We start from the raw sequence: 13,413 nt of genomic DNA on the forward strand, positions 1-13,413 counted from the left end.
TGGGACAACTGTAATAGCATAATTAATTTTAAAAACTTTAAAAAATGCCTGTACTATTATAGACCAATTAAATAAGAGTCTCTAGGGATGGGGCTCAAGCATCAGAATTTTAAAAAAATACTCCCCAGTGTTGAAAACTATTGGTCTTGTGAGAAGCGCAGGCAAGAAATCAATGCTTATATCAGGGAAGAGCTGGAAAGACTCTGACTGAATGGAGGATATACATCTTTGGTACATGCTCAGTCAGGATTTGCAAGAGGCACAAGTGTTGTTAGATGACATTCACAATATTTATGCACGCAGAGGCCAACACAGCAGATGTGCTTCAGAAAAAGGAAACAATCTAATCATCCAGGCAGTTTATTTCTATAATTGAAAGAATGATTCCTCCAAAGGTGAGAAAAGTTGCTTTACCAGGCAGTGGCAAATTAATTCCACTTCCCAGAATTAATTAACTGGTACTACTTCAGAATAAGTGTTTGAGTTTTTTTTCTCTTGTTTAATAAGAAAGATCACATTTGTTGTATGACTATTATGGTTTCTCTACTACTGAATTCTTTATTTTGATCCTATTCTGCCTTCATTGTTGTCTCTTTTTTTCTCTTTCCCCAATTAGGTCTCAGATGCCATATTCTTGAGTCCTTCATGTTTGAGAATGTCTTCCTTTTCCCCCCATATATATGAGTGATGTCTTCATTATTTACAGCATTCTTCAGTGCTAGTCCCTGAGGACTCTGTGATACTGTTTCTATTAATGAATGCTGCAAAGGAGTTTTCTTCCCATGTGATTGGCTTTTTGCCTCTGGATGCTTAAAAAAATCTTTTTTTATCCCTAAAGTTTAATAAGTTAACTAGGATGCATGTGGCCAGATTTTCTTAGAATATACTATACTCTTAACATTTGCAGATTTTTACTTGATTCAGGAAATGTTATTGTATTATGTCTTTTTTAATTCTAAAAATTAAATTGAAGTTATATATGCACGAGTAAGTAGTTTCTCAAGGCTTACAATGAAAAATTTCAGTCCTCTTCCCTCTTCTCCCCATTTTGTTACCCAGAAGCACCCACTTTCAATTCTTTTTTTTTTTTTAAGATTTTATTTAATTTCAGAGAGAGGAGAGGGAAGGAGAGAAACATCGATGTATGAGAGAAACAATGACTGGTTGCCTCTTGTTTGCCCCCAAAAGGAGACCGGCCAGCAACCCAGGCATGTGCCCTAGAGGGAATTGAACTGGAGACCTTTCAGTTCACAGGCCAGTGCTCAGTCTACTGAACCTCACTAGCCAAGGCTCAATTCTTTTAGCAGATCCATTTAAAATATATATACTTCTAATACCATTCTTAAAATTTTTTTTTAATTTTAATTGTTGTTCAAGTACAGTTTTCTGTCTTTTACTCCCCCAACCAACCCCCTCTCTAATACCATTCTTATAATGATATTTCTTCAGTTTACCACTTCAGATATAACCTGCTGATTTCCCACTATGGAAGATGAGGATTTGACTTTCTTTCATTACCAGCCTTGCCCTTACCACATACATCCATGCTTTGTAACTTCTACCTTCCCAGTATTATTGTTTCATTATTTTGGTTAGCTCAATAATCAAAGTTTAAGTTATTATGACTTTAGCTTTAGTTACTAGCTATTAACTATGAAAGAGGAAGTTTATCTCTTTTTTCCCTCATGCCTCCAACACACTGACCTTTCCTTCCATCATACCAAAGTAATTATATCATAATTTTAGTTAGATTGATTACATTATTTTGTACATATAAACATTAGTAACAGCTGAGCCATTCAGTAACTAATGATTAGTTTCTTCCTGCATATTTTTGTTTTTGAGTTGGCATTACTGTCTTCTCATTTCTTAGTTTTTAATAGATAATTATCAATAATTCACTCCTAAACTAACCACCAAGTGCTTAAAACTCCTTTCAATGTATTGAGACACATCAAATATTTTTTCATTTTCATCAGAAAAAAATGATCATCTTGAAGAAATTGTTCCCATAGCTTTGTGATCTATTCCAATTTTGTCTGGTTGCATATACGTATACTGGGTGCACAGGTGTTACCCTGGAACCTGCCTTCATCATCATCCTGAGGATTCTTTTCCCTATATCCTATGTCTTTCCCTTTCTTAGTTTATGCCAGAGTTTTGGTGTTATATATCCTCCTGGAGCTTTCTGAAACAGATGCATGGAAAGCAAATGTCTGAAAAGTTCTTAGCCTACTCTCATACTTGATTGATCGTTTGACTAGATATAGATTTAGGAATTTTGAAAGTGTTCCCCCCATTGTTTCATAGTTTCTAGTGTTACTATTAAGAAGTGCAAAGCTGCTTTGCCTAGTGTGGTTCAGTGGATTGGGTGCCAGCGTGTGAACTAAAGGGTTGCTGGTTTGAACCCAGTCAGGGCACAAGCCTGGGTTGCGGACCAGGTCCCCAAGTGAGGGCATGTGAGAGGCAATCACACTGATGTTTCTCTCCCTCTCTTTCTTCTTCCTTTCCCCACTCTCTAAAAATAAATACATTCTCAAAAATTTCAAAAAATTTCTTCCAACCTAAATGCATTTTAGTATCAGCATTTTCTTGCTCTTTAAATGCTTCTTTTAAAAGATAACACTCTGCTTTTGGGTTCATGAATGACATATTCTCTCATCTCTCAATGAGAGCAAGCATTTTGCTGTGTTTTGTTCACTGCTGTATTCCTAACTTCTAAAATAGTGGAACTCAGCTGGCTCAAATATTAATAATAAACCTTTCTGAATGTTACTTATTTTGACATTTTCTTCTCTTTATATAATATGTTTCCCTTGAAGTTGATTAAAAAGTTTTTAGTGAGAGGAAGGAAGAGAGAGAGCGAGAGACACAGAGAGAAACATCAATCGGCTCTCTCTTACATGTGCCCCCACCGGGGATTGAACCTGCAACCTTTTGTTGTACAGGATGATGCTCCAACTAACAGACACACTGGCAAGGGCCAAGTTGATTTTTTTCCCCCTACTAATTTGTTGTTGTTTTGTTTTTCCTGTTTATTTGTTCTGGCCTCTAGGTCTGGTAATTCTTGTGGGTTTTTTGGTCCAGGTGTAAGAGTGGCACAATGAATATCTGACTGGGAGCACTGAACACGTGGTGGGCTTTTTCAACTTTGAAATTTAATGTTGAAATGTCTGTATCTTTAGGTCTTTCCTCTCAGACTGTTTGATACCACAGAGAATTGTTTTCTGTCCTTGCTTGACAAGCACAGTCCTGGCTGCTAGTACTGAGGAGCCACACGGGAGAAGGACATCTAGGACCTCAGAACATAAGGTTGGACTAACCCTCATTTTTTTGCGTGGTACCTCCAACCTCATCTGTGTCTGGGGTTCTAATCCAGAGATCCTCTATTTTACCCTTTTCTGAGTCTCTTGCTAGAGTTGTGAGGTTTGAAGGAGGAAACCTCAAGATCTACTTTTTGGACAAGCTTTCAAGTAATCCTACTTTTTGCCTCACTTCCAGATGTGCCTTGGTGCTGCCGAACCCTGACTCACACGAGTTTTACGGGGCACATCATGCTGCATCTCCGCTCCCCGCTCTGCTGGCTCAGCGTTCAGCTTTCTCAGGCATGTTCCATCGTCCTGTTTTCCTTCTTCCAAACTTTGGTTACTGCTGTGTCCTTTTTGATCTCCTTCAGCTTTCTGGATTTATAGCTTTCTAAAATCCCTTTCCCTGGCCAAATGGTTTAGTTGGTTAGAGTGTCATCCCAATACTCCAAGATTGCATACAAGAGTCAACCAGTGAATGCGTAAGTAAGTGGAACAACAAATCGACGTTTCTCTCTCCCCGCTTCCTCTCTCTCTAAAATCAATAAAAAATAATAAATAAGTAAATTAAAAAATCCCTTTACTGTTGTTTTAGTGGGTTTCAGAAGTGATCAGATTTACTAGTTCTTCTATCTTTAAATTAAAATCCTTAAATTAAATTACTTTACCAAGACATCCATATACCTTTGAATACATCTTTGGCCACAGGGTCAGTTCTCTATTTCAGAGACATTAATGATATTGAATTATCTTTATCTTTTATTTCAATTAGATTCTCTGTAACTTTGAATCATTTTGTTTTTCATCAAAATCAGTGACTATCTCAAACCTTCCCTTTATAATTTTTAGTGGTGTCTATTATTCTATTACTTTTTATTTTAAAATTTATTTGTTAATTCTGTAATTAAGTTATTTGGCCTCTTCTGTTTTTAGTTTTATATACTCTTGTCTCATTTTGTTGTTTTATCATCTCATTACTGAAATTTTACTTATTAAATCCACATTTTAATGAATTAATTTACAGTTGTAGAGTTGCATCGTTGTAAAAAATTCTATTCATTGAGTTGCCTTTTTCAGGACAGGTTCTTTGTTTTTTTACAGAGCATTCCTCTCGCTTTCATTTTGTTTGCTCTGTGTTTGCACAGGGACATGCTGATTCTTTTGGTTCTGTTTGTGCTTGTTCCATTTGTTTTGATATAATATAGAGGAACTCTTGTCTCTCATACTCCTGTGTCTGGGACCACCGTCATATGAGTGCTGGTTATTTTGCATTATATGGACTTTTCTGTGGCTGCAGGGAATGATGTAAGTGGGAGAGAGGGAAGGGACCTTGTCAACACATTGAAGGTACAGCAGAGCCTTCGTTAGAGGTTATCCTTCCTGAGATTCTGTTGTATGTTCTTATCCCATCCCACATAATTAAGGTTATATTCCATTCAGATGAAGGGATAAGTCTCCAGTGTTGTATTATTTCACCTATTCATTGTTTAGGTTTAGATCTTTTGTTTCTGTTACAGAGTCAGCCTAAAGTTCATTTTGCCTGCTTTATCATTTATTCCCCAGCAGCCTTCCCATTGCTTCTCAGTCAGAAGATAAAGGTCCAGTTTGTTTTTCTCCAGCTGTAGAGCTATTAGTGAGAATTTACAGGGTTTCAATAATACATTAGTATGGCTTCTGGGGAGTGGTGGTGGGGTGGAGTTGGGAACTTAGCTTTATTCCCTCCTGTTACTTACTATATATAATCTTATTTCTTCTCTTGGTTACCAAGTTTTATGCTTTATTACTTTTAATTATCCTACTTTGTTTGCTGCTGTTGAATTTTCTGTCAGTGTTTTTATTAATTTATTTTTCACACTTTATTTGGAACTAGTAGTTGAAAGTTCTGTGATGCAATCTGAAACAGCCATTTTAATTCAGAAGTGATATTATGGGTATGTTTTTCAAGAGTTGTTTATTTGTTTAGCAACAATAATAATAATGTCTACTATTTTTTGTCACTTACACTTATTTTTACAGATGAAATAACCAAGGCTCTAATATAGAACTGTAATCTACAGGGGTAGGTAATTGGGCCAGTTGAAGTTAGTTTAACTTCCTTTTCATTAAAATATATACTCTGAAATATGTCTTCTACCTCTGTTGTGCTGGATAGCAAAAATAAAAAGTAAGGTATTTTTCTGTCCCAACTTACTCCTCTCACATTAATTCCACCCAGGCTTTAACATTTATTAGGCATTCCTATCTATTTGCATCAGCCAGTAAAACGCTGAGTATGGCAGCTTCTGATTTAAAAAAGTCTACACTGGGCAACCACTCAGTAAATGCTGATTGGAGAAAATGTGACTGCACTGACTATCAAAAAAAAAAAAAAGAGTCCTGGCTGGTGTGGCTCAGTGGATTGAGCACTGGCCTTCGAACCAAAGGGTAGCTGGTTCGATTCCCAGTCAGGGCACATGCCTGGGTTGTGGGCCAGGTCTCCAGTAGGGGGCACATGAGAGGCAACCACACATTGATGTTTCTTTCCCTCTCTCCTTCCCTTCTCCTCTGTCTAAAAAAAATAACATAAAATCTTTGAAAAATAGAAAATAAAAGTCTGGGTGAGGATGTGGAGAAATCAGAACCCTTCTGTACTGTTGGTAGGAATGTAAAATGGTACAACTACTATGGAAAACAGTATGGAGTTTCCTCAAAAAATTACAAATAGAACTATCATATGATCCAACAATCCTACTCCTAGGAATATATCCAGAAGAACTCAAAGCAGGATCTCAAAGGGATATTTGCACACCATGTTCACTGTACCATTATTCACAATACCACGCAGTAGAAGTAACTCAAATGTCCATCAACAGATGAACGAGTAAGGAAAATGTTGTACAGGGTTTCCAGTCAAGATGGTGGAGAAAGAACCTGGTTGGGTAGCAGTTGGTTAGAGCATCGTGCCGATACACCAAGGTTGTGGGTTTGATCCCCAATCAGGGCACATATAAGAGTCAACCAAAGAATGCATAAATAATTAAAAAAAAGATAATGTAGTAGGTAAATGCAGTACTTGCATCCTCCCATAACCACATCAAAATAACAGCTAAACTACAAAGCAGCCATCATTGAGAACAGCCTGAAATCTAGCTGCACAGAAGTCCTGTAACTAAGGATACACGGAAGAATCCATGTTGAGACTAGCAGGAGAGACAGAGACGTGGAACAGCTGGCCCCACACCCACACGTTGTGGTTAAAAACTGGGAGGGATATCTTGGCTGCAGAGGGCCCTGCTGAGGAGTGTGGAGTCCCAGCCCCACACCAGCACCCCAGACCCAGAGTTCCTGTGGTGGGAAGACAAGCCCTCGCTGTGAAAACCAGTGATGATTGTGACTAAGTGAGACGGAGAGCTGCTGAAGCCCCCTGTGTTCCTCTTAAAGGGCCTGTGCACAGACATACTCAGACTCACTTGCTCTGAGCTCCAGTGCTGGAGTAGCTGCTCAAAAAGCACCAGGGACATAAAAGAGGCACTGAATTATCCGGCTTCAGGGCCAGGGCTGGAGAGGTGGCTTTCTCCCAGAAAGAAGTGCTGCCGATGGTGTAGGTAAATGCAGTACTTGCACCCTCCCTTTGCCAGCCATTCCTCAGCAGCACAGGCAGGCAGGCACCACATCCGAGTCTCCATCTACCTGGCTAACATTGTTCTCCCCATCTGAGTTAGATGAGACCTCCACCCCATTCCACTTGTGCCCCCCCCCAAAGCTGTTTCCAGTGGCTTTTCCATACAAATGACATGTCTTGGCTCATGTTGCAGGTTATTCTGAAATGTCTCAAAGGTTCACAAGCAGCATCTGGCTTTGGCATGCTCTGTAGCTCTTGCTAAGCAGCCCCAGGTCTGGTACTAGGGGCAGCTGGCCTTGGTTTGCAGCTTAGCCTCTCTCAGCTACTTCCAGCCCAGCACAAGGGGCAGCCAACTACAGATCACTTTAGGGGCAGCCAACTACAGATCACTTTATAGCTCATGCTGGGTAGCCCCAAGCAGAGCACAGGTGGCAGTTGACCTTGGCCTGCACCTCATGGGAGGCCCCAGAGCCAGCTCACACCTGGTAGATAGCTTTAGATCATGGTGGACCACCACACAACCACCTCCATGAGAAACACCATCACGAGGTAGACTCATCAGGCACCAGAACCCTGCTGAAGTAAGTCCTGCTCTGTGGGGTGGGCCCCTGTACAGCACAGCTTCTGCTGTGGTCATGGCAAGTCCTCACAGCCAATTAGCCTGGGGATAAATCTTTCCCACTGATGTGCCAACAGCAATCACGGCTCAACTACAACAGGAGGGTGCACACAGCTCATACAGGGGGCACACCTAGAGTGTCCAGCTTGACAACTGGAGAGGTTGTGCTACATAAGGCCACTCTACCAAGATCAGGAGATGTAGGAGCTCTACCTAATACACAGAAACAAACATAGGGAGGCAGCCAAAATCAGGAGACAAAGAAACATGTTCCAAATGAAAGAACAGAATAAAACTCCAGAAAAAGAAATAAACAATTGGAGATAAGCGATCTACCAGATATAGAGTTCAAAACACTAATTATAAGGATGCTCAGTGATCTCAGTGAGAGCTTCAACAAAAAGACAGGAAACATAAAAGTGGAGTTAGAAAACAGAAAAGAACCAGTCAAAAATTAAGAATACAGTAACTAAAATGAAGAATACATTATAAGGAACTGACAGTAGAAAAGATGAAGCAGTGGATCAAATCAGCAATTTGAAAGATAAAGAAGCAGAAAACACCCAATCAAAATGGCAAAAAGAAAACAAGAATCCAATAAAATTAGGATAGTATAAGGAGCCTCTGGGAGAATGTCAAGTGTATCGACAGTCATATCTTGGAGGAGCTGGGAGGAGAAGACAGAGAAGGCAAAAAACTGAAAACCTATGTGAAAAAAGGATGGCAAACTTCCCTAACCTGGTAAAGGAAATATACATGTAAGTTCAGGAAGTGCAGTGAGTCCCAAACAGGATGGACAGAATGAGGCCCACATGAAGACACATCATAATTAAAATACCAGCGGTTAAGGACAAAGAATCTTAAAAGCAGCAAGTGACCTACAATGGAGCTTGCATAAGACTGTCAGCTGATTCCTCAACAGAAACTGGAGGACATAAGAGATTGTCAGGAAATATTCCAAGTGATGAAAAGCAAGGACCTATAACCAAAATTATTCTACCCAGCAAGGCAATCATTTAGGATCAAAGGACAGATAAAGAACTTCTCAGACAAGAAAAAGCCACAGGACTGGCTAAGATGGAGGCATAAGTAGATATGATTCAACTCCTTGCACAACCAAAAGAAGGAAACAACCAATTTAAAAATAAAAAAACAACCAGAACTGCCACATAATCAAACTGTATGGAAGTCTGACAACCAAGAAGTTAAAAAAGAAACATTCATCCAAACTGGCAGGAGGGGCAAAGATGGGTAACTTGGGCTGAGAGGACATGTGGCAAGGTGGCAACAGACACATGGGGTGGTCCGACATTCACGTGTGGATAAACTGGGAGGAACAACTGGGGAGTGTGACAGACCAAGCAACCTTGAGTTCTAGTGCAGGCAAAATAAAGCCTCAGAACCTCTGGCTATAAAGACCTACAGGGGTTGTGGCAGTGGTTGAAACTGCCAGTCTCTTGAAAGCAGGGCAAGAGCCAAGAAAGTGGTATTGTTCCTTCTCTGACTCCTCCCCCATATAAGCACCACAATGTAGCCAAGTGGGTTGCCCCGCCCTGGAGAATACTTAAGGCTCCGCCTCTTAGAATATAACAGGTGTGCTGAGACAAAAGAAATATGGCCCAAATGAAAGAACAGATAAAAACTCCTGAAAAATAACTAAGCAAGAGGAGATAGCCAACCTATCAGATGCAGAGTTGAAAACATGAGTAATCACAATGCTAACAGAAATGACTGAGTATGGCTACAAAATAAAGGAAGAAGTGAAGGCTATACAAAGTGAAATAAAGAAAAATATACAGGAAATCAACAGTGAAGGGAAGGAAACTGGGACTCAAGTCAATGATTTGGAACAAAAGGAAGAAATGAACATTCAACTGGAACAGAATGAAGAAATAATTAAAGAACAAAATGAGGAGAGGCTTAGGAACCTCTGAGACAACTTTAAATGTTCCAACATTTGAATCATAGGGGTGCCAGAAGGAGAAGAAGAGCAAGAAATTTAAAACTTATTTGAAAATATAATAAAGAGCCCTGGCTGGCGTAGCTCAGTGGATTGAGCACGGGCTGCAAACCAAAGTGTTGCAGGTTCAATTCCCAGCCAGGGTACATGCCTGGGTTGCAGGCCATAACCCCCAGCAACCGCACATTGATGTCTCTCTCTCTCTTTCTCTCTCTGTCTCTCTCTCTATCTCCCTCTCTCCCTTCCCTCTCTAAAAATAAATAAATACAATCTTGAAAAAATATATATAATGAAGAAATATTTCCCCAGTCTGGCAAAGGAAATAGACATACAAGTCTAGGAAGCACAGAGAGTCCCTCTTTGGGAAGTTGGACCCAAGGAGGAATACACCAAGACACATTATAATTAAATTACCCAAGATTAAAAGTAAGGAGAGAATCTTAAAAGCAGTGAGAGAAAAGGAGACAGTTACCTACAAAGGAGTTCCAATAAGACTATCAGCTGATTTCTCAAAAGAAACCTTGCAGGCAAGAAGGGGCTGGAAAGAAGTATTCCAAGTCATGAAAGGCAAAAACCTACATCCAAGAATACTCTATCTAGCAAAGCTATCATTTAGAATGGAAGGGTAGACTAAGTGCTTCCCAGATAAGGTCAAGTTAAAGGAGTTCATCATCACCAAGTCCATATTATATGAAATGTTAAAGGGACTTACCTAAGAAAAAGATAATCAAAACTATGAATAGTAAAATTGCAGCAAACTCACAACTATCAACAACTGAACCTAAAAAAAAACCAAAAACGAAAACAAACTATAGGAACGGAATCACAGAAATGGAGATCACATGGAGGGTTATCAGTGGGAAGGCGGGTAGAATAGGGGAAAAGGTACAGGGAATAAAAAGCAATAATGGTAGGTACAAAATAGACAGGGGGAGGTTAAGAATAGTATAAGGAATGGAGAAGCCAAGGAACTTACATGTACGATCCATAGACATGAACTAAGGGGGAGGAATGAGGGTGGGAGGATAGGTGCAGGACAGAGGGGAATAAAGTGGGGGGGGGGAATGGGACAACTGTAATAGCATAATCAATAAAATATGTTTAAAAAAAAACAACCGAACCTAAAATAAAACAAAAACAAACTATGCAAACAACAAGAACAGGAACAGAACCATAGTAATGGAGATTACGTGGAGGGATATCATCAGGGAGGGGGCAGGGGAGGATGGGGTAAAAGGTACAGGGAATAAAAAGCATAATTGGTAGGTAGAAAATAGACAGGGGGAGGTCAGGAATAGTACAGGAAATGGAGAAGCTAAAGAACTTACATGTACAACCCATGGACATGAACTACAGGGGGGAATGCTGAAGAGAGTTGGGGTACAGGGTAGAGGATGATAAAGGGGAGAAAAAAACGGGACAACTGTACTAGCAATAATCAATAAAATATACTTAAAAAAAAAAGAGAAGAAGCCAAAGGAGTTCATCACCACCACACCTATACTACCAGAAAGTTCAGGAGTCTTCTATTAGAAGAAGAAGAAAAGATCAATGCCCTGGGTGATATGATTCAGTGGCCTGTGAACCAAAGGGTTGCTGGTTTGATTCCCTGTCAGGGCACATGCCGGGTGTGGGCCAGGTCCTGTCCTGGTTGGGGGTGTGTGAGAGGCAGCCAATTGAAATTTCTCTTGCATATCAATGTTTCTCTCCCCCTCTTTCTCCTTCCCTTCCCTCTCTCTGAAAAATGAATAAAATCTTAAAAAAAAGAAAAGAAAAAAGATTAAAAATATGAATAATAAAATAGCAATAAATACATATCTAAATGAAAATGAATTAAATGCTCCAATCAAAAGACATGCAGTGACTACTTGGATAACAAAACGAGCCCTTTACATGTGCTGTGTACAAGACTCACTTCAGATCAAAAGATACACCCAGACTGACAGTAAAGGCATAGAAAAAGATATTCCATGAAAATAGAAATTAAAAAAAAATCTGGGGTAGCAATACTGATACCAGGCAAAACAGATTTTAAAGCAAGGGCTATCACAAGAGATGAAGAAGGACCCAGCAATTCCACTTCTGTGTATTTAGCTGAAGAAACCCAAAACACTGAATCATATGCAACCATATGTTCACTGCAGCATTATTTACAATAACCAGGATTGTAACCAGGTTATTTGCATTACTTACAATAACCAGGATGGAGGCCACCTAAGTGTCCATCAACAGATAAATGGACACAGAAGAAGTGGTGCATATATACAATGGAATATGACTCAGCCATTAAAAAAGATCAAAGAAACCTTGCCATCTGCAACAACATGGATGGACCTAGAAGGTAATGTGCTGAATGGAATAAGTCAGACAGAGAAAGACAAATGCCAGGTTATTTCACTTACACATATGGAATCTAAAAGACAAAATAAACAGACAAGCAGCACAGAAACAGACTCATAGATATGGAGAACATTTTGACGGCTGCCAGATGGGAGGGGCGTTAGAGGAATGGGTGAAGAAGGTGACAGAATTAAGAAGTGCAAATTGGTAGTTACAGAAGAGTCACAGGGATGTAAAGTACAGCATAGGGAATACAGTCAATAACACTGTAATAACTATGTATGGTGTCAGATGGGTACTAGGTTTGTCAAGGTGATCACTTCATAAATTATATAAAAGTCTAATCACTGTGTTGTAGACCTGAAACTAATATACTATTGTACATCAACTGTAATTGAAAAATTTAAAAAAGTACTTAAAATATTTTTAAAATGTAGACATACATAGAATATTATGCAGCCTTAAAAAGGAAGGAAATTCTGACACATGCTACAACACAGACGAACCTTGAGGAAATTACACAAAGTAAGGGAAGCGAGTCACAGAAAGACAAATACTTTATGATTCCACTTATATGAAGTATCTAAAGTAGTCAAAACCACAGAAACAGGAAACTGAATGGTAGTTACCAGGGGCTGAGGAAGGAAGGACAGTTGTTGAATAGATATAGAACTTCAAAATTGCAAGATGAAAAAGTTGTGGAGATCTGTTTCACAACCATGTGAATATACTTAGCACGACTGAAATGTTCATTAAAATGGTTTAAGACAGTACATTTTATGCTGTGAGTTTAGCACAACGTTTTTTTTAAAAGGAAGCTCTGTAACACTGTCAGAAAAGCAGTCCTGCCCCCTGGTCTCCCCACAGCTGCTCTGCCTCACCCCAGTGCAGGATTCGACTCTACCTTGGCAGGAAAAGACACCGGGAAAAGCTAAGCTTGTGTGGTGGAGAAAAGCCTCCACTCCATCTCATGGGAAAACATTCGCATACTTTTGTTAATTTCACACAGTATAATCTAGTTTTCATTCCCTCTTTCCCATCCACTGGGTGGTTTTATTTTGTTTTAAGACAAGAAGAATTGCCAAGAAGAAAAACCCTAGGGCTTACTTCTGCAGGATGGATCCCTTAATGACCAGCTCTTCATCCAAGTCCGCTTCATTAACCATAAAGAGCAGCCTCTTTCCTGTGCTGTCCACTCCAATGAAGTCACGCTGCTCCACTGAATCATACAAAAGAAGGAAAATCAAACAAAGACATTTGCCCTGCTTGTATGACTACGCCAGGGAACAGGGTACCTGCTCACGTTTCTCTCAGAACCAAATACAAGACTGAGTGTTGTGCGGCACATACTCATTACAATGTTTAAAAGACAGGTAGCCAATTTTTTTTATTGCTCTGAAGGATATTATTAGGTTAATTGTGAATTTTGAATAAGTTCTGTAGATTAAAGTTTCGTGTCAATGTAATTTCCTATTTTAAGGGACTGTCCATTTTGAGCAGGGGGGTGGAGGGTGAGGAGAAGCAATATATATGTTTTTAAAGGCAAAAGGAATGATGCCTGCACCTTCTTCTCAAATAGCTCAGAAAA

General features: G+C 39.5%; 1 protein-coding gene across 1 annotated transcript in view; it reads right to left on the bottom strand.

The window, feature by feature from the left end:
* Positions 1 to 13,413, bottom strand: part of EIF2B3 (eukaryotic translation initiation factor 2B subunit gamma) — a 109,092-nt gene that overhangs the window by 45,698 nt on the left and 49,981 nt on the right. The window contains exon 5 of the mRNA XM_028513399.2: positions 12,933 to 13,044. Coding sequence (XP_028369200.1) covers positions 12,933 to 13,044 — 112 coding nt within the window. The remainder of the gene's footprint in view (positions 1 to 12,932; positions 13,045 to 13,413) is intronic.

This window comes from Phyllostomus discolor, chromosome 5 (assembly GCF_004126475.2).
Source record: "Phyllostomus discolor isolate MPI-MPIP mPhyDis1 chromosome 5, mPhyDis1.pri.v3, whole genome shotgun sequence".
NCBI lineage: Eukaryota > Metazoa > Chordata > Mammalia > Chiroptera > Phyllostomidae > Phyllostomus > Phyllostomus discolor.